Below are 26,764 nucleotides of genomic sequence, written 5' to 3' on the forward strand. Positions count from 1 at the left end.
ATGCATAAAATTAATTGTTGTGCAAATAAAAAAAAATGGAAAAGCTTATAATAATAATTTCATGCCATTGCTAATGTCACTACTCATTTCACAATTTGAGAGCATCTCAAAGCGCTATTGATGTAACCAAGCTCTTAGAATGCGGACCAAGCAAACAAAATTGACTTATAAACTGCTATAACTAAGCTACAAATTAAGATATACCTATGTAAGTATGTACTTGTATATAATTTGGTACAGGGCTTCAAAGTATGGAAGGGCATTTCTGGTTTTAAAGATTTTTAAAATGTTAGCGTGGGCTCGCACCTAATAACTTTTAAGTATATATTTTACAAACCACTGCAGCTAAATTAACTAAACATGATGAGAATCGGACTCTCCCAAGAATTATAAATTTCTCAGTCGCGATGGTTAGGAAGGGCCGCAAAAATTGGACAGTGGGCGTTAATGAAATCTATATCTCAGGAAATATTCTACCAAAATGATCAAAATTTGAACTTATGCGTCTATATCAGTCAATAATTAAGATGTTAATATTAGCAAAATTAAGTGAACGCTTAATTCCGAAAATGTATGTGCGATATAGTAATTATATTAAAATTAAACTTAAAAAATTAAGTTAAGTGGATTTCTTAAAAATAATGTGGTTTAGTGTTGAATATGAATGGAATCGGTTTTGATGTTGGCCTACACCTTATCTCCGTACTAATCGTAAAATGATTTCCAATTAATTGGTGATTTTTCTCCATATACCCAATATATTAAATTTAGCTTTTTTTGGGTTGGGCTTATCATCAAAATCAACATAAAATAATAATTTGATATACTTTTTATAAAAACCAATTTATTTGATATTCATTAAAAGACATTAAATAAGTATTTTTGTGAAAATAAAAGTGATTAAGTTTCCGACAATAACAATTAAACAAAACAAAACATGATAATAAAAAATGCATTGGGAAAAGTTTGCATACAGGGTACATAAGTCTCATTTGAGTTAGCTTGATTTTAATATACTATTATTATTATAAAAGTCGTCTTGTTTTAAATATTTTCCATTTGGTGGAAATAATGGACGCATTTTTTGGTTTGGGAAGTCGACTTCAAGATGAATTCAGAAGCGTTGCTTTTAATTAATTTATTTGTTTAAATTTGTTTTTGTAGTGTCTAAATCAGCTGTGATAATGTAATAAATTTGCCTACTGACAAACAGATGGGGCTAAATCAGAGTCGCCCAAGAAGAATTCGAGTAGATTAGATTCAAATATCCTCGGTGACGAGATTAACAAGTTTCACTTATATGGCGAAATCTTGCTAAATCCAGTAGATTAGTGAAATAATCTACTCAAAGCCTTACTCTTGTGATTAAATGTCCGTCGGAACATGGTATAAGTTAATAAGATACCAAGTTTGATTGTAATCCATTCGGTTTCTTCGAAAAAATAACGTTGAATACTTTCGCAAATATGATACCAAATTTGATTGTAATCCATTCATCACAAGGGTGTTTTTTTCGAGGTATAGAACTTTAAGTTTGCATTACTGTTCAAGATGGCGCCCGATTTAACAGCTGTCAAGTGATTTATTCTCAGTTTGGTTGGGCAATTTATAATGATGGCCAGAACGTTACAGTCAATGGTTATTATTTCGTTCCTGAATTGAACAACCATGATGTCCAGGAGCTGTGGTTCCAACAAGACGGCGCAACATGTCACACAGCTCGTACCACAATCGATTTATTGAAATACACGTTTGGTGACCGCCTAATTTCACATTTCTGACCTGTGAATTGGCCTCCAAGATCTTGTTATTTAACACCGCTAGACTACTTTCTGTGGGGTTATGTAAAGTCATTGCTCTATGCGCACAAGCCACGTTGGAAATCACATTTAAAATTTAATGCCACACGATTATCTTTCGGATAAATAAAATTCATGTCAATCGAATAATCCATCGTTGTTTTATTGCAATTTAAAGTTCGATACCTCTAAAAAAAACAACACATCTTAATTTTTTATCAATTCGAAATTCAACTAGTCTCGTCATCCTGATTATTTATATATACATAACGCTATATCTATGTCGATTGATTCTAGGTGTTACAAACAACCATTTGGTATCAGAACTATTATTCTCTGTAGGAACATGTTGCGATAGTATAAAAAAGTTTTTATAATTCATGCTGAAACGCAGTACTTAAAAATTAAATTAATTAAATTGAATATACTTACTGAACACGGGACTTATATCCGGTCTCGATGGCAGTTTTCCACTCTTTTCCTAGAGACAAAACAACAAATTTTGTTAAAAGGAAAGCATTGAATTATAAAATTAAGCTACCAGGCAAGCTGACAAGTTCGTACCGTTTCTATGTGAGGATGGCAATAGAATTGATTCTTTATACTAAGTAGTCAGATTATTAAAAAAGCTACTCAGAACAAAACATGCCTTGATGCACCGCTATGCTACAGGCAAAGTAAAATTTAAATGCAGGACATATAAAGACCGGAGGCGCTGAAAGCAGTAGACGTCCAAAAAGGCTATTACGACTGAAAACATCAGAAAAATTCATAAAGTGATTTTGGACGACCTGAAAATCTCCGTCTATCATCTTTTCATCGACTATCTTGAAAAAACAAAACCATTATGTGTAACAATTATATGAGGTTATTGGAAATTTTAAAGGACGAAAACCGTGTGACAAATCAAAGTAATTGAAAGTGAAATGGAATGAATTGGGCTTTACATTGCTTCTGCACTAGTAACATTTTTTGTCCTCACGACAAAACTATCTTCGCTGAAAAGAAACTTAGTGACAGTGGTCGGCGAAGAGTAGCGAATCGAACAAACCCGTTTCTTCAAATAAACTGGTAACACTGGCGGTGCAAACTTGCTCTACCATGCATACGAAAGAGGGTTGCCTTTGTTTCTTTGAGAGAAGCAAATCTTATTTTCGCGCGAAAAAATGTTTACTAAAAAATATTTTTATTTTTACTTCGCTTTATTGTTTCTCATATGAGCCATTCGCAATAGTAAAAATGGTCTAAAATTCATTTTAAAAAAATTAATAGCTTTGATGATAGCGGTTATATCACTTTAATAAAAGTCCGCATACTCTCTTGTATCGAATTCAACTCGATAACTTTTGCATGTAAATTTAACAAGACATAGCGAGTGTAGAACGGGTAAATCCAAAAAGCTTATGTGTAGTAATCAAATCAAATTCTGCTAAGGAGTTTTTGTTTTTAAGATACTATCTTTTCAGCCCGCCTGGCATACATTTTATGTAAAAGTAATAGTATCAAATAGTTCGTATACATTCGTATATATATAAGGAAAGTTTTAGGAATCCAATTGTATAATTGTATTGTATAATTTCTATTAGTCTTTTTAAGGGGTTAGGGGTAGTCAGAATTTTCAAAAAATATATATTTTTCCATTTTCTCAAAGTATAATATCTATTAAATTCTTTATTCTCTGAAATTTTGAAGTAAATCAGACAATATTTTTCGAGTTATTCGATAACTAGAAAAGGGTTCTCGGGCGCTCGTGAGCGTTAATTAAAATTGAGTATAATACTTCAAATGAGTTTTTTTCAAAATTATGTTTTTTGTACTGGTGACCACTGTATAAAGAATTAATTGTTGTTTTCTCCCGAAAATTTAAAAAAAAAATTCCTAACGCCACCATTTTGTTATAAAAAAAGCTTCGATCAAGCACTAGATTATATAAGAAACCTGTAAAAAAAATATTAAAAATTGTAATTATCTCATGTCTCTGACTAAGCCCACTGACCTAACCCCCTAAACATAAATTAAAAAGTATAAATTTTAGGGAATTTAATGCACCGTTATAAAGTAAATTCGCATCGACTTACCTCACTTTCTGTCAAATCGATCAAGCTCGATTTTTCCTCAAGCAAATTCTCTGATGAAATTTTTTCTTCTTCTCGATCACCTTCATCTTTGAAAATTTTTACTTCATCGGTGCTACCCAAATCGTCGCTAGACGAGCCACCATGTCGTGAATGTGAACTATGACTATTGTGTGGCATTATGATTAGTTGTAAATTTAATTATTAAATTTCTATTTGTAAATGTTTTCGTTTTGGTATTTTTCTTACACATCCGTTTTAGCTACTTGTTGTAATTTACATATAAAATAATAATAACAAAATCGTTTTGTATACATCAATTTGAATTGATATTTTATTATTGTTTGAAGTATAAACAAGCACACATTTTATGCTTTTATATATATATATATTTATACTTTTATCATTGAATGAATTAATTATAAATTTCTTGTGAACTTTTGACTTTGTTTTATTATTGCCTCAACTTTATTTTATTTTAAACGTATTTATTTGTTTTGCTTAGATACCTGAAATGCACAAAAATAGTCCTACAAATTGCTATACAACACTTATGTACTTCGATATTTCGGCAGAATAAAATAAAAAATGTATACTTTTTATTGTTGATTTGGCATTGTGGTTTGCGTTTATATTGTAAAATTTTTTTTTTTCATATTATTATTTTATACTATTACTATTTGTATTGTATTATATTTTATGTTGTTTTGTTGATTTTGCACCGATTTCCGTACCTGAACTCATACATTTACCATGTACTTATATATAAGACTGTAGCGCGTATGTAGAAACATATGTTTATACATATGTTTATACATATGTGTATATGTATGTACACTTGCTGGTTGAATTTTACTCAAGGGATATTATTTTTTATTTATCACGTGTTATTTTATTTATTTAGTTAAGCACCTTTGTTTTTCTCGCGTTTCATTTATATTTATCTTATATATTTGTTTAAATTTTTCCTACTTTAGATTTGGTATTTTATATTGATGTTTTTTTTTTTTGCTTACTTTTCACTGCCGCATTTCACCGCCCATCAGCATTTCTGCCTTCTTAACTACAAAACAATGGCGGCAACTTTGTATGCGTCGTCTACACCGTTAAATCCCTTCGCTCTCACTCACTGTATGTATGAACGCAACGCAATATGGTGCGCTCACAACTTTTATTGTAAAGATATATATATGTGCTACCATACATTCATATTTATTTGTACGTATTTAATACCAGGTAGATTCACGCTCTTGCTACACGATCGCAATGCATCTAGGCGAAAAATATCAGACAGCAATTTGTGTATATGAATGCAAGCCTGTATTTACACTGACTTAGTTTTATTTGTTAAGTTGCAACTTCTCTTTAACTACACATTTCTTTCATTTACCACTTCCTATCCCTTAGGACTTATAAACATATATGCTCAGTGCATCAGTGCAGCCTCATTTACAAAATCATTGTCAGCATCGTTCTGGAGTTCAAAACAAGAAGCCTGCCTTATTATCAAGAACATGACGATTATAATATGCACAACATTATCACCACATCATTATCACATCAGCAACGTCGCTGCATGCATTTTATCTCATCGTATTTTTATGAAAAATATAAGCGCTCTGCTTGTTTGTTTATTGTTTTCGACATTTTCGGTTTTTTGTTTTGTATTTAGGATTATGTATGTGATTTCCGTTTGATTTATTTGTAGCAGTTTCCTTTACACGTCTAGGTTGCTCATACAAGTATATGCTGTGTTCTTTTACGCGCCTACTTGACCGTTGCCTTGCATTGCGCACACGCACGCATTCCGTAATCCGCTACTGGCAAAGCGCCCACAATTCTTCTTCTGTGATGTTCGAATATGTTTTGTGGTGCACTTTCCGCATACCTATGTATTTCTCCAACAAGGTTCAACAATTTTTGAGGCACTTAATATGTCTGCCGCCTGCGCTTGCGCTTGCTCCTACAATTTTTGGCTCGTTTGTGTGAACGTTGTTTGAAAGCTTGTGCGCCTGCCTTCTTCTTCACATCGATTCCGACTCAAGTGTAGCTGTAATAAGAAATTAGCAGCAGATGCCGCCAAGAAGAATGAAAGGGAAACAATTTAACTTCAACAGTAAACACATATGCGTCTGTGTAGATATGTCAGTTATATGATATAACAAGTAAGGAAGGGCTAAGTTCGGATGTAACCGAACATTTTGTACTCTCGCAAAGTGAAATGGTATACTAGTTTGAGATTTCTTTGTGGATTGAGTGATATTTTCGGTAGAAGGTCAACTATAGAACTGGGGTCCACATATTTAGTATTTAGTAACTTGAACAGTTTTGATTCGATTTCGACAATTTTTGGTCACAAGGTGGCATACTTTAAACGTATTATTCACGCAAAATTTTACCCCGATATAATCATTGTTGCTTGATATGCATAGTGGAAAGTGAAAGAATCAGATGGAATTGAAAATGGTGTTATATAGGAAATAGACGTGGTTGTAGTCCGATTTCGCCCATTTTCGCACTATAACATAGAAATATGAAAAGAACGTTATGCACCGAATTTGGTTGAAATCGGTTAAGCAGGATCTGCTATGGGTTTTCACCTAAAAGTGGGCGGTGCCACGCCCACTGTCTAATTTTGAACGCTGTTCCTATTAAGTCATATTATACCATCCCAGAGATAAAATTTAATGCCTCTGGCATGTTTAGTGCTTGGTTTATCGCGCTTTTAGTATTTTTTAACAGTACCGTTATATGGGGAGTGGGCGGGCTTGTCACCCGATTGCACCCATTTTCACATCGTCAATAGAAGTGCTAAAAAGATTTGCTTCCAGTGAATTTTGTTATTATAGCTTTAGCGGTTTAGGAGATATGCACATTAAACCTATTAGGGGCGGAACCACGCCCACTTAAGAAAAAATTTTAACTGCAGATGCCCCTCCCTAATGTGATCCTGTGTACTAAATAACAGTCTTGTATCTTGTTGCGGAGCTTAGTTATGGCAATTTATTTGTTTTTGATTAATGGCGTTTTGTGGGCGTGGCAGTGGTCCGATTACATCCATCTGCAATACCAACCGTCTTACGGTACCAACAAACATGTGTACCAAGTTTTATGAAGATATCTCAATTTTTACTCAAGTTACAGCTTGCACGGACGGACGGACAGACGGACAGACAGTCACCCGGATTTCAACTCGTCTCTTCATTTTGACCATTTATATATACATAACCCTATATCTAACTCGATTAGTTTTAGGTGATACAAACAACCGTTAGGTGAACAATACTATATTACTCTTTAGCAACATGTGCGTGAGTATAAAAAGTAAGTAAGTAAAAATATCATACAAGAACTTGACTTTGATCGATCAGTTTGTACGACAGCTATATGGTACAGTAGTCCGATATTGGCAGTTCCGACATATGGGTAGCTCCTTCGAGAGAAAAGGACGTGTACAAAATTTCAGATCGATACTTCAAAAACTGAGAGGTTGAATTCGTTCAAGAGAATATGCGAATTCTTCATTAAAGTGGTATAACCGCTATCGTCAAAGTTACTAAGTTTGGTTTGCAGATTTTAGGCCAGTTTTACCACTGTGAATGGCTCACATAACAAATTATTCACAAAAATTAAAACATAAATTTTTAACCTTTCAACATATAGAGTTTGTTCGGTTTGCCTATAATATAATGCAACGCACGATTTTTAATTTTTTTTTTTAATGCTTTGTTCCGCTGTATCGCAAATTTATATACAAGATATGCTAAACGTTCCATATTTATGGCGCGATCAAGAATCCGCGATCCGGATTTCAAAATATTTAAATACTATGTGATATGGATCGCGATCTATCAATTTTGCAACTAAATGTTCAATAAATACCGAAATCCTGGATCGTGGTCAATTTAAGTAGTTTATATACATTGAGCTGATGTCGATAATACCGAATTTCAAAATTTTAACCAAAATGCAACTGGGACGTAAACCACAATAGGTGCTTAATTGAAAAGAAATTGTATTAATTCCATTTCCTGCAGGGTTATACATATAATATATGTGTACAAATATACAAACATACTTGATAATAGTTTGTGAATACTAACGAAAGTGACAAAGTGATAATAGCCGTCTTCGGCACTTTTCTGCTCACTACGTTTTAGCGCTGTTTTCTTGTTAAAAGACATGTGAAACCAACAACAAAGTTAAATGTTCAGGTCAATGAAAGAGGGTATGTGGATTCCACATTGAAATAGTATATCCGCTTGCTATTCTGTCTATAGTTGTGTAGTTTCATTTGCCGCTCTTAACGATTCAGCGAATCGAAGGCACCTAATATTTGATCGCCATACTACAAAAATATGAATGTACTTATATTATATATAATAGGGAAAGATACTATATACATTTTACAGGATTTATCCAACACACATTCATATGTACATGTGAATATATGGTATACTAACACGCTAACTACAAAAGAGTCGCAACTCGAAAAATAAAAAAAATTTCCGGAGGAGCAAAAAACAGTTCCTGTAAAATTATTAAAATTTTAAAGTGAAATCGTCGTCCGTAATTAAGAATACCTATTTCAGTTTAACATCGAAATTAAGAGACATTTTCGAGATAAGACATCGAATAACAGTGTGATAATCACAATTATTTAATCGAAAGTGACACATTTCAAATAATACAGATTAACCGTAGTAATACAACGATACGTCGAAATGACGTACTTTTTTTTGTTTACGCTCTCAGACTTTCATTTGAATTCGGAGCATCTTCAAACACGTAGTTTGCTCGTCGGTCTCTATATGAACCTCAACAGACAGAAAATGAATGAAATAAATGGTCTCAGTCAAAAAAAAAAGAATAATTTAACAATCTTTAACATTCTTATAACCTTTTAAACGAAGATACGTAATTTCGACGTATCGTTATCTTTGCAGTAGAATAAAATAGCGTTATCTTTCTAAGGCTAAACCGACTTTTTTCAGATAAAGAAACACAACTTCGCAGAATACAACAGAAAATTTACGATTTATTTCAGCAATAGCGACACAACTGCAAATAGTTGATACTTCACAAGCGAAGCAAACGGGCAATTAACACAAATGTTGACCTTGACAATTGACACAAAAGTTGAAAAGTTGACGGTGATTTTCCAGTTAAGTAAGATAGTGATGACAATGAAATTTTTTGGGTAGATAAGTGCATTAAGCATTGAAATATTGAAAATAATAAGTTTTGAAAATTTTTGAGTTCTGATTTTTTTGTAGTTAGTGAGCGATATATTATTTCCAGGTTTGAAGTATTGGTTTTATTGTAATTCCATAAAAAGTATCATCAAAATTCTCGGAAAATTTTATTAGAATACTTATATAAAAGGGAGAAGACATATCTATCAATCCTTCCTTTCAACAAAAATTTCTAGGGAAATCTCATTTGTTTAAATTAATTTAAATATACTTATATAAAAAGTAGATATATTTTTTAATACTTGCTCTCTCAATAAAATAGGTAGTACGATAACACTATAAGCTACAACTAAAAGCAAATACACTTCTGTATTGAGAAAGCAAATGTATTATACTATTTTTTACTATGTATCACTAAGAAACTTATTGATTGTATAAGATTAAAAAATTAAATGCAAATAAGTACATACATATTAAACGAGCTGCAAAGAAGCGGCATAGAAGTTTGAAGCTTCTTTGAAACCAAATAATAACACTAGACGATTTCTTACTAATTTAACGTCTCTGATTTCAAATCTACCCTCAGCTTCTTTCTGCCAGTTCTAGTTTTGGTGATACAGGTATTTCTTGAAATATCGTTACTCGGCTTACTTGAATTAATTTTTAGGGCAAAAAATTACTGAATTTCATAAATAAATCGCTAGGTCTACATTAAAAAAACTTGTTTAAATTATACAAATAGTTTTCATGCTGTTTGTGGTGACTATATGCTTAAAGAATAAAATACATAGAAAATAACTGGCTGATATGCGTCGATCTTCAAATGGTAAATTTTCTTTTGGGTCAACAATTGGGAGTCTGTTTAATTTGTTTATGGGAAGCCGAGCCAAGACAGAACACTGGACTAAAAAAGTTTGGCCTTTGAGAGTGAATATAGTACTGGGTAGTATGAATGTGATGAATGCACCTTTAGTAGCCAGAGACCGCATTATGTTACCCCCTCCACAATATATGTTTCAACAGTATCAGTACAATATTTCCGAAATTGAGCTCAGAAAAAATTAAAGCAGGTATTTTTGACCGTCCTCAAAGCAGGGCAATAATAAAGAACTAGCATTTTCTGATTGTATGACAGATAAAGAGAAATCTGCATTGATTGAATTTATTTGCGCTGTGCAACATTCTTAAGGAAATAAAAAGTCTCCAGACTACATTTAACACATGGAGCAGCTCATCTTGCACTTCCAGATACTAGGATGCAACATGAGCATCAAAATGCACTCCTTCTTCAGCTATTTAGACCGCTTCCCAGAAAAAATTTAGGCCACTTAAGCGAAGCACTAGGATAACCCTTTTATCAGGAATGAAAATAGCTACCATACACCACAAGTATTTACTGCTGGAGCATTAAAACCAGACCGATGTTTCTAATCACATAATCCCAAGAAAAATACATAAAAGAAATTTTTATGTTAAGTTAGAGCAATATATTTTTAATAATAAAATTGTAGTATTTTGGGCTAAAAATATAATATGTTCATATTTCGAAAACTAAAGCTGCTAAGGCAAAACTGATTACAGATTTGAAATCATCGTGGCAAAATCATACAAAATCGGGTAAGAAACTTCATAAAACAAAACTACTGTGTCTCATGGTAATTAAACAGCAGAGCATAAAAAAAATAGTCAATATGAGGCAAGAAAAAAGGAATAATCAAGATAATCGAAAAAATACGAAAGAAAATGGTTTAAATAAGAAAAAGGCTAGGTAAAATAAAAGCAAAAACTAAACAGCAAGTCTCAAATAAAGTCGGAGCAGTACAAACTGCTCATACCCTACACACGTTGTAAATATGTTTGTATAATGAGTTGAAGTTATAAGTGCAAACGGAGATAGGTCTTCAAATTTTTGGGCACTGCGTTGTGATTTTTTCTTGTCAGCGTTAATGATGTTTTAAGGCAATAGTGAGTATGCTAACAAGCAAGAAACCTGCTGTCTAAATGTTCTTGTTATTATTTTCTTCTTAACCAGGCATGTGAGACTGTGCAAGCAGGCTGCTGAGCGGGCACCCGATTACGCGCACCGAATGGCTCATCAGCCTGGCACATTACTTTATACAGGTATCAGCTGCGACTACGTGCCGGTTCACACACGACTCTTTATGTTTGTAACAGTTCGCTGCTATCCAAATCATCTTTTTTCATTTAAAAATTTTGTTCAAGTTGCATTAGCGCTCCGTTTCAAATGAATATATACGATATGTTCGAAAATTTAAATTGTGTTATCTAATTTTTGAATATAATATGCAAATATGTATCCAAAAAGGGATAATATTTGACAATAAGAATATTTTGGAAAATGGTGAATAAAGATAAAAATAAGATCCTAAAAAGTATTTAATTTAAATATTTAATGACATTTAACAGTTTTAAATGTAATAATATACATAAAGTAATTTTAATTAAAATTGAGATACTTTTACTTTTTTATATTTACATAAAAATATAATTTTATTTAAAGTAAGAAATGTAATTAATTCATGGATGTTTTGCGAGAAAGGGAAAAAACTATGGCTTAAAAAATTACGCTTATTTAATACTTCCCGACATATAAGAAAATTCCCGCCATAAATTTAGTCCTGAAAATATTAATAGCGGGTATTCCAAATATTGTTCTAGCATTTTCATGGTAATTCCTTATAAGCAAAATGTGAGACCTCCATACCAACATACAAATGAACTATGCAACACGCCTGAACACACTGAGTGACAATTTGCCGATAACGAGTGACAAAGGAGTCCCGGTCTGACCGCCATCTAACAGAAAGCTATAAAAAATGTTAAACCATAACAATGCCCACAAACATTAAAGCCGGTAAACAATATACATTCATATACACATATAAATAATTCCATACGTGTATGTATATCTCTTTGAATAGATCGACCAACGTACAACACATGCTCAGACAGACGGCTGCTGCAGCGTTGTTAGCGACAACAACGGCGACAACGCCTCGTGGTACCAACTCTTGAGCTGCATAACAGCGGTTTTGGGGAGCAGTTTGGCGGTATTGATGTTGGTGATGGCGGAGTTGCCGCTACAATCACCAACGCAACGACAAACCAGTTACAAATATTGTTAAGGCTCTTATTGTATACATATATATACATACCATACATCTTTATACATTGTTAGCAGTTTCTGCTGCCGGTAACGACATTGTTTTGCTCGCTAATATAAATACATAAATATACGTATTTCACATGTAAACAGCTACATGGAGCCTTGATTTTATAACCACCAGTAAAATTTTGCAAATTAAGGAATACTATGCATATACGCATCCGCAAAAACAGTGGAAGCCCCGTCCAAGGTATTCAACTCAAGGACTATGGAATTAGGCGCCATATATGTACCTCTAACACTCAATTTCTTAATTGGAAAGCTTGGTTTCACGCAAAAACTACCGCAATCTACTACTAACAGATACTTATCGAATTTCCTAAGCGGCAGAAATGGAAGTTTTGCTGTACAACTCTGCATTATCATAGCACTGTGTTATCTTAAGGTAATATAATACTTAGCTGCTTCTCATACTGATATTTCCGTCCAATATGGTCAGAGCACCCAACAGTATCCGAAATCAATAACTGGAAAATGTTTCAATTAAAGTGGAAAATGTATTTATTGATCTGAGAAAGAATATAAAAATTGAAAAATTAAAAAATGTAAATTTAAATTAACATAAAATTACCTGTTCGCAATTTTTCATATTCTTGCTGAGAGCATTAAATAAATAAGTTATTATAGCAGCAGGATTTTAAAAATTGGCAAAGCCAATACTTGTACAACGGAAATTAGCGATTTGGTTTCTTTAATATAAAGCATTAGCAAACAACATATGAAATTGCAATTTTATAAACATATTTTTTAAATTAATAATCGAATTTGACATGAGCCAAGCGCGATTTTAATGCATTTTTTTTATCAAACTTTTTCCACTAAGTCGTCCACTAAACCATGTCATGAAAGTGGAAGATTCGGATTATTCAATACAAATGGAACATTAAAGTTTATTAGTTTCCAATATTGAAAACATTCGTATATTTATGGCGAATCGCCTGAATTATGTAAAAACAAGAAAAAAGGATAACTACGGCTGCACCGAAGCTATAATAACCTTCACAAATAAAAAAGTTTTCATATAAGAACTTGATTTCGATCGTTCAGTTCAGTATGACAGCTATGTGTTATAGTGGTCTGAACAATTAGTTCTAAAATTCCTGCGTTGCCTTAGATATATCTTGTCAAATAAAAAGTTCAGCTTGTGTGGCAGCTATATGCTATAGTTGTCCGATCTGTATAATTGTGTGGAGATTGTAGCAATCGCTTTAGTAATAATCTATGGTAAATTTTGTGAAAATAAGTTGTCATATAAAAAATGTTTCCATACAAGGATTTGATTTTGATAGGCCAGTTTGTATGGCAGCTATATGCTATAGTAGTCCGATATTGGCGGTTTCGACGCGCAGCTCATTGGAGAAAAAAGGGTGTGTGCAAAATTTCAGAATGATATCTCAAAAACTGCCAGACGGACATGACTCATCATGCTGATCATTTATATCTACACATATTTTATAGAGTCTCCAATGTTCTAGATGTTACAAACTTCGTGTCAACTTTTATATACCAAGTTCAGGGTATAACAAAAATATTTCGTAAAAACACAGCTTAATATATGTGGTCAACCGAAAACTCACGCTGTTATGCCACATATATAAGTACATACTAAATAAATGTATATATATGTGTATGTACAAACGTACAATCATATGTATGGATAAACGTACCGTATCTACCTACTACATGTTTATCTCACTAATGCACAAGCAGTTTTTCACGGTCAAATCGCCGTCCGTCAGACGCCCAAAGTGATGACGGTTACTGCGCAAGGATTTCCAATGAAATTTGAAGTGAAATGAATGAGTAAGAACAAAACCATGCAAGTCTTAAATTATGCTCCACAAAATATGTTTGCAAACGAAATCCTTACAGGTAGATTTCATAGGCAATACAAGGAACGTTTGCTTTGTGCGCCAAGGTCGTGCGAGGTATTGTCACAATAGAAGGTACATACGATTTGTTGCTGGAGTTGTTGTACTTAATTTTTGTTTGATATAACAGATAATTTTCGAATTTCCACACCATACAGATAATTATTTTCTTCCGCCACTGCTTAAGGACTGTTTAAACATTTTTGAAACGTTCCCAACCAAAACAAATTTAGCATACTTTAACAAGCCGAAGCGAATATCCCTGCATGCCTATAAAGATATGCACTCACATATAGACAATTGGTATAGGCTTGTCTGCTTAGCACGAGAATGTGGTTACTTGTTTGAAGCGGAATCTAAAAACCTGTTTAAATGGAAAGCCTCGACATATAAGTCTGGGCTTATACGCGGAAACTTTCATTGCTCATTATCGGAAAATTCTCCTTAAGTGTTGCCTATTCCGTTCACACGCGCGACACGGGTCCGGCAACCGGAGTCAATTTTCTGCATTCCCTTTCATATCTTATTCTCAAATTTTTGTATTCTTAATTTGTGCGGCTCATAAAATATTTTTATCTTTATTCGCTCTTTTCTTAAATATTTCTATTATATTACGTATATTTGTATAAGTATTTGCATATTTGATAAAATTCACATTTCCGAATCTGTATATATAAAAGGAAGTCGTGTTAGTACATTATTTATAACTCAAGAGCGGCTGAACCGATTCAGCTGAAAATTGGTGGGGAGGTAGCTTAGAACCTGGGGACGGACATAGGATACTTTCTGTTTTTTTCAATACAATGCCTAAATACAAAATTATATTTTAAATCATTAGCATGTGTTCAAAATTCATGTAAGAATCATTTGAATATTTCATTAAAAAAAAAAATGTGGAAAACGGTTGGCCTCAAGGGCCATCCCTGCTTTTGAGCTCTTCGAAATTTTTCGTTTTCGATATCTAGCAAGTAAATCAACCGATTTCGACCCGGTTTGCGGCAAACGATGTGTTTCTTCAAGGTTTAGAACTGATTAGTTTTTGGTGTCGATCGGTCAAGTCGTTTGGAAAAAATTCGATTTTTTGAGATTTCTCGAAATCTACTGGTCCGATTGGGTCCAAACTTACACGAAATTCAAGTGCAATGAAACCCTTTGGAATGCCGTTTAGTTTATTCAAATCGGTTGAGCAGTTTAATAGTTATAAGAGGGTCACATACATCCACACACACACACATACATCCACACATACATACAGACATACGGACATCATCGTAGAAATGTTCGGGGAAGCTTCCTCGACCCTCAGAACGTGGAGATCTGTTGAGAACTCGATTTTTGCAAAATGGGATGAAACCAATATCTTCCCGATTTTTAGAAAATTTTCCATTTTCTTAGCGGGAAGTTAAAAATTTATATTATAATAACTACACATAGCTACTGTAAAAGTACAGTAATTTTCGAATACATACAAGTATATGGATTATACTGTTTGTTGCTACTGAACAAAGCGGTTTTTTGTGAGGACGCACCATGTGGAACCGGTAAGACATTTTTAATGTTCCAACAGAACATCGCGCTGACATTTGCTTCGCCAAGGCATTACTGCTGCTTTCCTAGATTATGGGCGAACGACGTACAGCCATTCATAACAAACCAAACGAACAGAAAAAATTGCGAAATAGCTGCAGTGGTGATAAAACATTCAATTATAATTTGAAATGAGGGCAAAATGGCTCAAAAATATTCTCGAAGCATTGGCCCGGTCAAAATGTAGATTAACGAATGTTTAAGCAGTCGCTCCAATGGTATTTCAACACTTCACCATAAGAACTTCAATTGACATCTAATACCAATATATATGCGAACAACTTTAAACTTATCCACCCTCAGAAATAATTCAAATTCCAGATATTAGCAATGGTAGAATAGAACTGCAACCAAATATATGCATTATAATGCCAGACAATTCGTGCACGCCTTTTCACGAAACAAATTGATTTATTGAGAGTATATTCCTGAAAGTGCAAAATTCCAGTTAAGATCATAGCTGGCTCAGTAATCAGGCTACATTACGGGCAAAATGTAGATGTTGACGAAATTAAGTTGCAGTTATAAAAGTTGTTGCCAGGCTTTCAGATGTATTTTAAATAATTCGCTACTATTAATGATGAAAATAAAAACGTAAATTACAGATATACCCGGAATGACATCACATAACTTCGGCTGAAAGTTGGTTCCCATATTATTGTATTATTCAGCGTAATTTCAATCCACCTCAATTATGCAACGGTTCACGTTAGGTAATCAAAAATATTACAGGAAATTCTATTGTGCCAGCCATTTTGACTGGAAAATTAAATGGAGAAATGGTTCTCTTGGCATGTTTTCCAATGATACTATCAGAATGTATGATACGGATTTAAATTGAATTTAAAAATGGTTATAATTAATATCTATAAGTATTATTGCTAAAATAAATTATCTTCCCTTTCTTTATGTCAAATGTTATCAACTAATAACTTTGAAAATTACTCATTTGTTGCAAGCTTGAATATAATATTAAAAAAAGAAAAAATTCAACATCTTATATCTAATGTTTGTTTGCGTTTAATAACAAAACTAAGAAAATTGGTATCAATAATTTTCAAAGTAATGTTCAAATTTTAACCCCTTGGATTCTGACACCGGAAATAACGTTATCGTTTTTATTCATAAATACAATTTTACTGTATTTAATTGTTCATAATTCATGTATACCTTAGCCACAGTATATTATAAATATTCATTTGAAATCAAGCGCAATTGCAACCATGAAACGGATTTCAAAATCGAAAAAAAATTCCGATTTTCGTAGCTGTGAACTGTTAAGAACAAGAATACAGAGTGCGTTGCCGACACACGGACTTATTTGTTGCCCAAATCAGTTTTTTGTAGGCGAGGAACCGACGAGAAAACAAGAAGGCACCGTGTTGCTCGTCCTCGGGTGGCAAGCTTTGTGTTGTTGTTCGTAACAGTTCGCTGCTACGCAATTCAGCATAGCATAGTGTTGTCCCGATTTATCCGTTTTTGGTATCACGACGTATTATTATTAGAAAAAGTTTCTCTCTGATATTAACCGATCGGTATCTTTCCACAAATGGATGGGGATGAGATAAATCAGGAAAAAATTATATCTGAATTTTAATTATTTTACTTTTTAGCATTGCTGGTGTTGGCAGTTTCAAATCAAGTCAATTATTATGGATGCAAAAGAGATGTGTGATTTGAATTTTGTTTCTGTTTCTGTTCTGTTGTTAATTTTCAATTTGTAATCAGAAATGTGTACAATGCGTTATGGAGTTTGGTAATTAGTATTCTGAGAAGATTATTTTAATGGCGACCTAAATCGTAATGAAGTTCGGAGAGAATCTTTTTTTATAATAATAATTTCCTTGTATCAAAATAAATAAAATCGGTGCGAAACTTCCCCTAGCTCCCATTTACCTAATAGATTCCCAATCATCCGCTTGAATTTGTATCTACTACATATATTGGTCAATCTGTGAGCTTTCTTAGCATATATTTCTGGTAATATGTCGTCAAAACAGGATAAAATCGGGTCAACGCGTCCTTAGACCCCATATAACTAATATACAAATTTCAAATTTCCGGTTTGCTTTCTATTGTCTAAATTTAAATCTTTAAAACTGTCACCATTAAAAAAGTTGGTGAATTTAATGATTGGACTATTACATAGGTGCGTTCCAAAGTAAACAGGACTTAAAAAAAAGACAGAACATATGGTTTTATTGGCAAAATCAATTAATTTTATTTAAAATAGTCTCCTTCTGCTTTAATACAGCTTTTTGCACGGTCCAAAAGCATGTCGAACGAGTGTTTTAGCTCGTTGCCCGGTATGGCCGCCAGTATGCCGGGGCAAGCCTTTTGAATGGCCTCCATGTCTGCATGACGCTTTCCTTTCATCGGCAAATGCATTTTTCCAAAAAGGTAGAAGTCTCACGGTGCCATATCAGGTGAATATGGGGAGTGGTTGATTGTTAAAATGTGATTTTTGGTAAAATAATCGGCCACAAGCGTCGATCGATGAGACGGCGCATTATCGTGCAACAAACGCCAACTTCCATCTTCGCGATATTCGAGCCGAACACGTCGAATACGGCGCATTAAACGCTTCAAAACTCCAAGGTAGAATACCGCATCAACGTTTTTGGCCTTGTCTTCACTTTTGACTTCTCCAGGCGCGATTTTTTGGGTTTCGGCTCATTTCTCATTTATGTCCTCACGACCACTTTGAAAACGTTGAAACCACTCGTGCACTCTGCTACGGGATAGGCAATCATCGCCATAAACTTGTTTCATCTATTGAAACGTTTCGGTAAAAGTTTTACCAATTGTAAAACAAAATTTAATGTTGGCTCTTTGTTCGAAGCTCATTTTCGCACCGATGACAAAAACATACTGACACTTAAAACACAATAACTTCACTTCTAATAGATGAAATGTCATGAAATTTTTACTGGAAGTCGATAAAGGATAGCAGATTCTAACGCACTAGTCGACATATAGATGGCGCCACTAGAGTTTACTTTGTTACTTTTTTACTGTTTACTTTGGAACGCACCTTGTATATATAATGTACATTTGCTACAATTGTGTATTAAGAAGGAACCATCTGTAATATATTACTTACACAACTCCTGAAAAGTTGTCGTTGTCCTTGACTATTCGCATATATGTTTTTCATGTCATTAAACACTTTTAGTCTTCGTTTCCTTCTTCTTGATTTTGAAAAATACATTTTCGTTTACACCGCCACTCTCAAACATTTTACGAAATGATTTTTACAATATTTTTTTTTTATGAATGAATGAATTTAAATAGTAAATTTATGAAAAATACGGTCTTAAAAAATATTTCCTGTTTTCGCAGATCTAAACATATGCTGTAGAAAAGTATATATCAGTTATATATACATATGTTTAGATATATTAAACTAATATATCTATATAGTCCAATGCTTACATGTTGTTAATGATTTCAGTTACATATGAATTTTATATACAAATTTGAATAAGTGCATATGTCGAAAGTAGGCTGCTGCAAGTTGAAGTTGCAAATTTCAATCTCTGATGTCTCCAAATTGTTTTCATACACCACGATCGCCCAATTAATTGTAGTAACCTACAGTTATATGCTTACATGATGACAAAATATATTTGTAATTATATATATGTATGTTTAGTTGATTGATGATGCTTGAGTGTGGATAAATCATAGTTGATTGTAGATTACTTGATTGTTGATTGCTGATTGTTATGGTTGAATGTTGCATGTCGTTGTTTTTATTTTGAGCTAGATTAAATTTTCTAACCAAAGTTACATAATTCGATATCGTTATTTTTTAACATATGACTATTTGTATGATAGATATTTACAGAAAAAACATACAATAATATTATTGAAAACATACCTTATTTAATTGTGTTTGTAAAAACGGAAATTATATTTCACACATGTTTTATATGCATATACATTAGGGTGTCCGTTATTTCGTAAGTTGTTTTTTTTTTTTTTGCAAACGCCCTCTGAAGTTTCAGTTTTTGTCATAATACACGTAAACAAATTGAAATCGTACCTAAATCATATATCTAACATGTAATTTTTTGATATTGTGCATTAAACAAGTAAACTACAACCTCAAGTTATATTCTAGTACCAAATTTCCGCTCTGCAAAAATGTTTTTTTCATAAACCCATTCCTTTAAAATTATATGCAGGTTAAGTTATACATCAAATGCACTGAGGCTCAGTAATTCAGTAAATGAGCGTGCATCGTTTGGGCAACACAGAATTTTTAGGGCACTTGTATGAATGCTCATACATTTAATGCATACGGTTAATTGCGTATTACTTTTAAAGGAATGCTTTTATGAACAAATCATGCAAACCTTTGTTGTGGGGTGGAAAATTTTGTATTCGAATTTAATTTTTTCAAAATTCTACGATTATTTGCTTTGAAGATATAAAATTTGTTGCAAATGATCAAAAAATCCCATGTAAAATAAATGGGGTAAAAATGGATTAGGCACTGTTTAAATTTAAGATAAAGAGTTTGTTTACGTTCGGTTCTTTTTTAAGGACAAAAACTGAAACTTCAGGATGAGTTTGCAAAAAAACTTAACTTGAGGAAATAACGGACTCCCAAATATACATATATGTATGTACATACCTATGCACAAAATGAAAATATACATGCATATGCACATACACTACAACTTACATACAGTAATTAATAACCCTGCCAGCCACGGCTCCCCAGAAGTTTCAACGCAATTACACAATTTTTCTTCAAGCACCAACACCAACGCACACTTTTGAGATATTTCTTTTTTGACTAATTTCGAATTTCCTAAACATACAAAACTTGTTATCTCAATTCTTGATCTTATTGAATGAGTGCGAATAAGAAAACATATGTATTTGTCATTAGTGCCAATAGAAAAATCCGAAAAAGGGAAATTAAAATGCGAGTGAAAAATGTCAAAAGAAAAAGTTATTTTCGTTTTTAAAAAGCAAAGGTAAGTCGACAAAATATTGTGTAATTTTATAAATTTAATTTATCTATTTCTAGCATAACAATCAATGTACGTTGATGCCTTACATTGGATGTGGGTAGATTCAGTAAGTATATTTCAGATAACTAAAAAAAATATTTTTTTATAAAAATTTATTTTATTTCCAGATATATAAGAATTTAATTGAAACTGTGATGGACTTCTTTATACGCTCTGCATGACTGTTCTATATAAGCTCATAGTACGTGGATTGGCGTCTACGCGGTCAATGATTTAAGTGTCTAGAAACTTCAATGATGGATAAAACTCCAATATAATTGGTGTAATTAAGATTTGTAATAACATTTTGTTTGTTACTTAAAGGAAATTAATATTTTAGGTTAACCTTAGATTTATAACCAATAGTCAAAGTATGTAAGATAATATATATGTAGTAAAAAAAAATTTTAATTCAAACATTTTGTTTGCAATTTTAAAAATATTTTTAATTAGGAATCCGAAAATGTGACCGTGCGTTAGCTGACGATTAGGAAAATTAAAGCAGTTCAGCTATATGCTTTTTGTATGACACTGCTGAATGAATGCAACAATGAGGACTGGTCTATGGCGCGTTCACCAGCTTTGAAGGTTGGAAGACTTAGTGTTTCACTAGTTTTTTAACCACTTTTCGTTGGCAGGAAATGATTTCTTCAATAAGCTTAATTTCGAAATTCTAAGTCAAACATTTCGATTTTACCGGCTAACTTCGTAAAACGAAGAAACTAATTTTTTTTTACTTAGTACGTAATCTCACGAATAAATTGGTTCAGTCTAATTCCCAGCTGGGTGTTTTACACTGTTATCATAGAGCTGATATTGTTGTACATTTATTGCTTTAGATTAAAAGCGATACTTATTATGTGATATTTGGTAACTTATTGAAGCAATAATGGGTAATTATACTTGAAACTCAACACAGATTAGTGCAACAAGTGGCGCGTTCTACAAGTTCTACGCCGCTACCTGATGGAGTTTGCTTTATTCCTCGCTTAACATACCCTCTTTTACTTTTACACTCATTAGTTTGACTTGAATGAAGGAAGTACGAATATTTAAGAGTAATGACGTACGTTTTCTTATTTTAGTTTGTTTACCCACTTCAGCGGAGATTACTTTAAGTCCGTTGATAAAGTGGATGTATTTATTTTTATTTTAATGCGTTAGTATTTGCTTTTTTGTTTATTAATCGCATTTGTCGTTTATTAAAATATAATAAAAAAATAAGCAATCCACTTTTCCATATTCATTTTATACAATCAATATTAAAATTATCGAATTTTTTGATCAGCTTTGATTTAACTAGTCGATTATATGTAAAAGAAAAATAAAAATATAGAAATGACTAAATATTTTCACATTTCTTATATTTATATATTTCTTATCTTATATAATATTAATTTATCAAAAGTTCCAATGCGATTAAAAAAGATTAAAGTTTAGGGGGGTGTAGGCGGAAGAAAAAAATAGAATGAATAATTTTTAATCTATTATTATTAATATTTGTACTATAATTGACACTTATTCTTCAAACAGTCACCGACGCAAAACCGTAGACCGAATCAGCTGATACGACCTATCTTATGAGAGCGCAATGCAAATGAACACCTACCACCGCTTCTACAGACCGCAGGTAGGATATCCGCGAAAAATTTTCCGTAATAACGAGTAAGGTGATTGCTCTGTAGCAACGCAGTGTTGCCAGTCTCGATATTTTGTATAAATTAAAAAATAAACTTGAATATATTTGAAATATTCTTAAACTAACTCGAAATCACAGTCGAATACATTTATTTATAAATAGGTTGACTATTTTTTTATTAGTTGGATTTTAGTTCTGAACATTCTGCATTATGAAAAATTATAACTAAAAAACTAAATGTGTGAAAAATCGTGTATACAAATTGAAAAACGACAACATTGAATGAAAACAAAAGAGAACAACAAATTTCTATGTTGACATAAGTTTTTACAAATTTGATTTGATACGGGCGGTATGTACGAAAGGGCGGAATGCCGGTGACTGTTTCCAGCATTAATAGCTAAGTGTGATAAAAGAGTAAACCAGAAAAAGGATAAGAAAATACTTATGTCACGTTATAATTTGGTATATTTGTTTGCTAAATCAATATTTCATTTTTTAGAGCATTTTATTAAAAAAAAGCATTATTTCAAATACATCCAACAACAAAAAACGATAACTTGGATTAGACCGAATCTAAATAAAATTTCCATACAGCAACATGATTTTGATCGTTCAGTTTTTATGGCAGCTCTATGCTATAGTAGTCCGAAGAGGAATATTTCTTCGAATATTCTAGTGTTGCTTTAGACAATTATCCATGCCAAATTTCGTAACTAAATTTTTAAAGTTCAGTTTGTATGATAGCTATATGGTTTAGCAGTTCCGACAGCTTATTAGAGAGAAAAGCACGTGTTAAAAATTTCAGAGTGATACCTTAAAGAGTGAGGGACTAGTTCACGTAAAATACAGAGGGTTAGACGGACAGCCATGGCTTAATCGACTCGATCTCGTCATGGTGATCATTTATATATATGTACCATATATATTTTATAGAGTCTCTGACGTTTTCGTCTGGCTGTTACAAACTACGTAACAAACTTAATATAGGGTATATTAAGCTCGAGTTATAAAAATGATTGTAACAATCGACAAACCCTAATTGAACCACTGTAGATAACGTAATGCATTTATGGTACTTAACATACATAACTACCCTTTTGCTTGCGGTCACATATTCTGTATGCTGATCAATAGTGTTGTAACAGGAATCGGTAAGTATATGTATATAACTTATTGCAAACATATCTACATATGTATGCACATACAATATTGTTAAATTATACACGTGCGTGTATGACAACATAACACTGTGTACCTAGTGAGCTTTTGAGCAGTACCTAGACACGTAACTACATCCATACATATGAATGAATTTTAAAAGGATGCTTTTGAGTTACATATCTACCTACCATGCCTGTATGAACTCACATTCAGAAGTAATTATATTGCGGTGAAGACGTTGGATACACAAAGGATTGCTTTAACGGTTAAAAGCCTTTAATCAAATTTCAAAATTTGCAAACTAAAATTTTTGTTGCCAATTACCAAGTACTTAAGGGCAACAAAAATAATATGCAAAGAAAAGAACGGAAACAAATGTATAGTAAAAAGTTAAGTTTAAATATTTCAAGAAAGGAATAACAAAAACTTAAAAATGGCAAACGGCTTTTAGTAAGTATTCTTACAGGCACACATATTAATTTTTATGGCTCTGCATTTGATATAGATGGTTGACTTATTTGTTTTACAAAGTTCTGTTTTGAATTTTATTGCACTTTCACTGTCACTTCGGCGATTGCTAAGTATTAACAGCATTTTTTTTTAATGTAAATATATTTCATCGATTTTTAATTTAATGCTCTGTTTGGTTTTTTTTTTTTGGGTATTTCTTAGTATTATGTATAAATATATGTAAATGTTTAGCACAGTCATAGTTTCATTTACATGATTCCAACTTCAATTCACTGATATCTATAAAAACACAACGTTATAGCATTAGTATGCATTGAGGTTTAAAAAATGCTAATCGTCATTTTAAAAGTAAAAACCATATTATTGGTCTATGAAAACAGTGAAATCTTTGTTCTTCATTTCAGTTTTTATTAACAGTTTACAACGCATTAATTGCTTAAGTGAACATACAAACAACAAGATATATACACATATACCTATGTCTGTATGTACGTACATACGCACATTGTTTAAGTGTAGGACTAATGATGTGTACAACCACATTTGTTGTGTCTGAATCTAAGTCCAAAAAAAATAAACCTTTCAAAAATATTTAATATCTAGTGAGCGCCCAGAAGGCACTATGAAATTATCGATTGATTTATGGATAACACGGTATGCTCCCTTTTTTTTGAATAAACACTAAGAAAATGTTGTTTAATCTTATTGTGCTCTGACGAAATTGTACAGGAAAGTAAATTATTGGCCGCCTACATACAAACCTCAAATTTCAATTCATTGCTGAATATGCTTTGGAGATTTTTCAAAGATATTTCAAGATTTTCACCATAAATTCTGCTCACCATAAATTCGTTCATTACCATAAATTCTGCTCGTTGGATGTTTTTAAGACACGAATCTTACTGAACGAAATCGGTTTATTTTCTCTTTTAATCGTTGGCTCAAAAACATTCAGCGCATTTTACAATAACTAAGATGCAAGATAATTTTGATAAAGTATTTGACTTAGAGATTTTCTTATAACTAAGATGTGCGATAATTTTGATAAAGAAATATTTCTTTTGGCTATGCTTATTGTAAGAACTAATTTTTCGCGCATATTAGAATGGGCGGTTAAACAAAGAACAATGCAATTTTTTTTTTATTTTGTTCATTTTAGAATATCAGATAGTTAGTTAAAAGCGGATAATACTTGTGCACACTTATTATATATTTCTTATACGTATAATGTCTGTATGAGTAAATACTTATGTTAGGAAGAAATTATGATATTTTTCTTTCCATCAATACCGAAGAATTGTTTTTATTTATTTGTTGTGAGGAAGAAAAATTTTTAAACGGAGTATGTTTTTGGCGATTTGTTACTCAGAGGCTTTGTTATAAAAATATTTGATATGGTAATCCCTACTTTCCCATTTTTCGGTTTAAAAATTGTTGGTTTAGTGTTTTTGTTCTTACACATATGTACAAATGTTTGGCAGCTGACGATTTTTCAAAGTTAAAGAAAGATGTTAAATTTAGTTTTCTGATAATTATATATACCTAATTTGTACAGTACTAAAGTTTACGAATTCAACAATTTTTATACAAACTAGTGGGATATATGTATTTACATATACAGCTCGATGCACTAAAACTCATATAATATGTTGCAAAATAAACGATTTTGAGTATTAAGGTTCGAATATGGCTATTAGAGTTAGCACAGAAATCTAATGTGCATATAGGAAGAAATATTAAAAAGTACTTTTGGACTGAATAAAAATAATAAAATTATTTTGTCCGGAATCACATGAATATCTAAAACATACATATATACATGTGGCCGCTACCCCTGTAATCCATTTATAAAGGTATAGTTTCCATAGGTTCCGTGCTTCTAGCGAGAACCGTCTTGTTCTATGAGATTGTCGTAGTCAGAATCTGCTCTGTACACCATGCGCCCATAAAAGTAAGCATGCACATTGTATACACTTGGGTTTTCAATTTAATTATACTTTTGCGCGTTGTAAGTTTGTAAGATAAAATTTGTAATATTTTTTGAAAAAAAATTGAAATTTGCATGCTATCTTTTACCGGCGGTAAATTGTTATATTGTCATAAATTAGTTGATGGCGGTTGCAATAACACTCGAGCTCGAGTTATACGCTCACTCACTCATTCTATATGCAAACGAAGAATTATTTATGTACAAATATATGGTTGCATGTATGCCCGCACTTGTGTTTGCACTTGTCTATTGGCAAATTAAAGCACATATACAACCTCACACGTGCGCTCTTTGATTAACCAATAAATGGCATTAAAACACGCACTAATACACAGTAAACCAATTAACAACAAAAGCCACGCAATAAATACGAGTAGACTTTTGAAATACCGACGGTGTTTGACACCGTAGCTGCTCAGGCTTTGATTAGTGCATATTATTCGCTCTCGCTGCGAAATACCTTAGTATTTTCAAGACTTTTTTCTGATCGTTGGTCAACAAGTGTTTGATTAGGTGATCACCACTAATTTACACCCGACAAATTAAATAACATAAGACGGTTCAGAAAGTAATTCACACAACTTACAGCTGCAAATTCGCGACAGAACGTTTGAACAAATATTATCAGCTAATAAGCTGCCACTAGCACTTTTTCTTTTATTGATCATATAATTCTGCCTTAATTTATATATATATATGTATTTTATTTTTAATTATACGATACGATTTTATTTTTGATAATGATGTAGCCGGGTTGAT

At 32.4% G+C, this 26,764-nt stretch overlaps 1 protein-coding gene and 2 long non-coding RNA genes across 21 annotated transcripts in view; 2 read left to right on the forward strand and 1 right to left on the reverse strand.

The window, feature by feature from the left end:
• Positions 1–26,730, reverse strand: part of pan (transcription factor pangolin) — a 217,614-nt gene extending 190,884 nt beyond the window's left edge. For 3 of the 17 annotated variants that reach the window (XM_070112595.1, XM_070112594.1, XM_070112596.1), the window contains exons 1-5: positions 26,592–26,694; positions 19,150–19,539; positions 18,818–19,069; positions 3,878–5,924; positions 2,232–2,280 (exon numbers count right to left, since the gene is read on the reverse strand). In XM_070112595.1, the coding sequence (XP_069968696.1) occupies positions 2,232–2,280; positions 3,878–4,054 (226 nt within the window). In that variant the 5' untranslated portion in view covers positions 4,055–5,924; positions 18,818–19,069; positions 19,150–19,539; positions 26,592–26,694. Of the gene's footprint in view, positions 1–2,231; positions 2,281–3,877; positions 5,925–17,610; positions 18,778–18,817; positions 19,070–19,149; positions 19,540–24,008; positions 24,295–25,826; positions 26,422–26,591 lie in introns of those variants that run through there. The other 14 variants (XM_070112584.1, XM_070112583.1, XM_070112587.1 and 11 more) reach the window with 14 other exon arrangements.
• LOC138858111 (uncharacterized) lies at positions 8,227–12,768 on the forward strand. 3 transcript variants are annotated; one of them, XR_011397341.1, is made up of 4 exons: positions 8,227–9,043; positions 11,749–11,944; positions 12,012–12,283; positions 12,347–12,768. It is a non-coding gene; the product is annotated as an uncharacterized lncRNA (long non-coding RNA). The 3 variants fall into 3 exon arrangements; XR_011397342.1 differs by having other exon boundaries at positions 8,227–9,038; XR_011397340.1 differs by lacking the exon at positions 8,227–9,043 and having other exon boundaries at positions 11,469–11,944.
• On the forward strand, positions 19,963–21,131 carry LOC138858110 (uncharacterized). The gene is made up of 3 exons (XR_011397339.1): positions 19,963–20,705; positions 20,759–20,808; positions 20,870–21,131. It is a non-coding gene; the product is annotated as an uncharacterized lncRNA (long non-coding RNA).
• Positions 26,731–26,764: the final 34 nt, after the last annotated feature.

The sequence above is a fragment of the Bactrocera oleae genome, chromosome X (assembly GCF_042242935.1).
Source record: "Bactrocera oleae isolate idBacOlea1 chromosome X, idBacOlea1, whole genome shotgun sequence".
Lineage (NCBI taxonomy): Eukaryota > Metazoa > Arthropoda > Insecta > Diptera > Tephritidae > Bactrocera > Bactrocera oleae.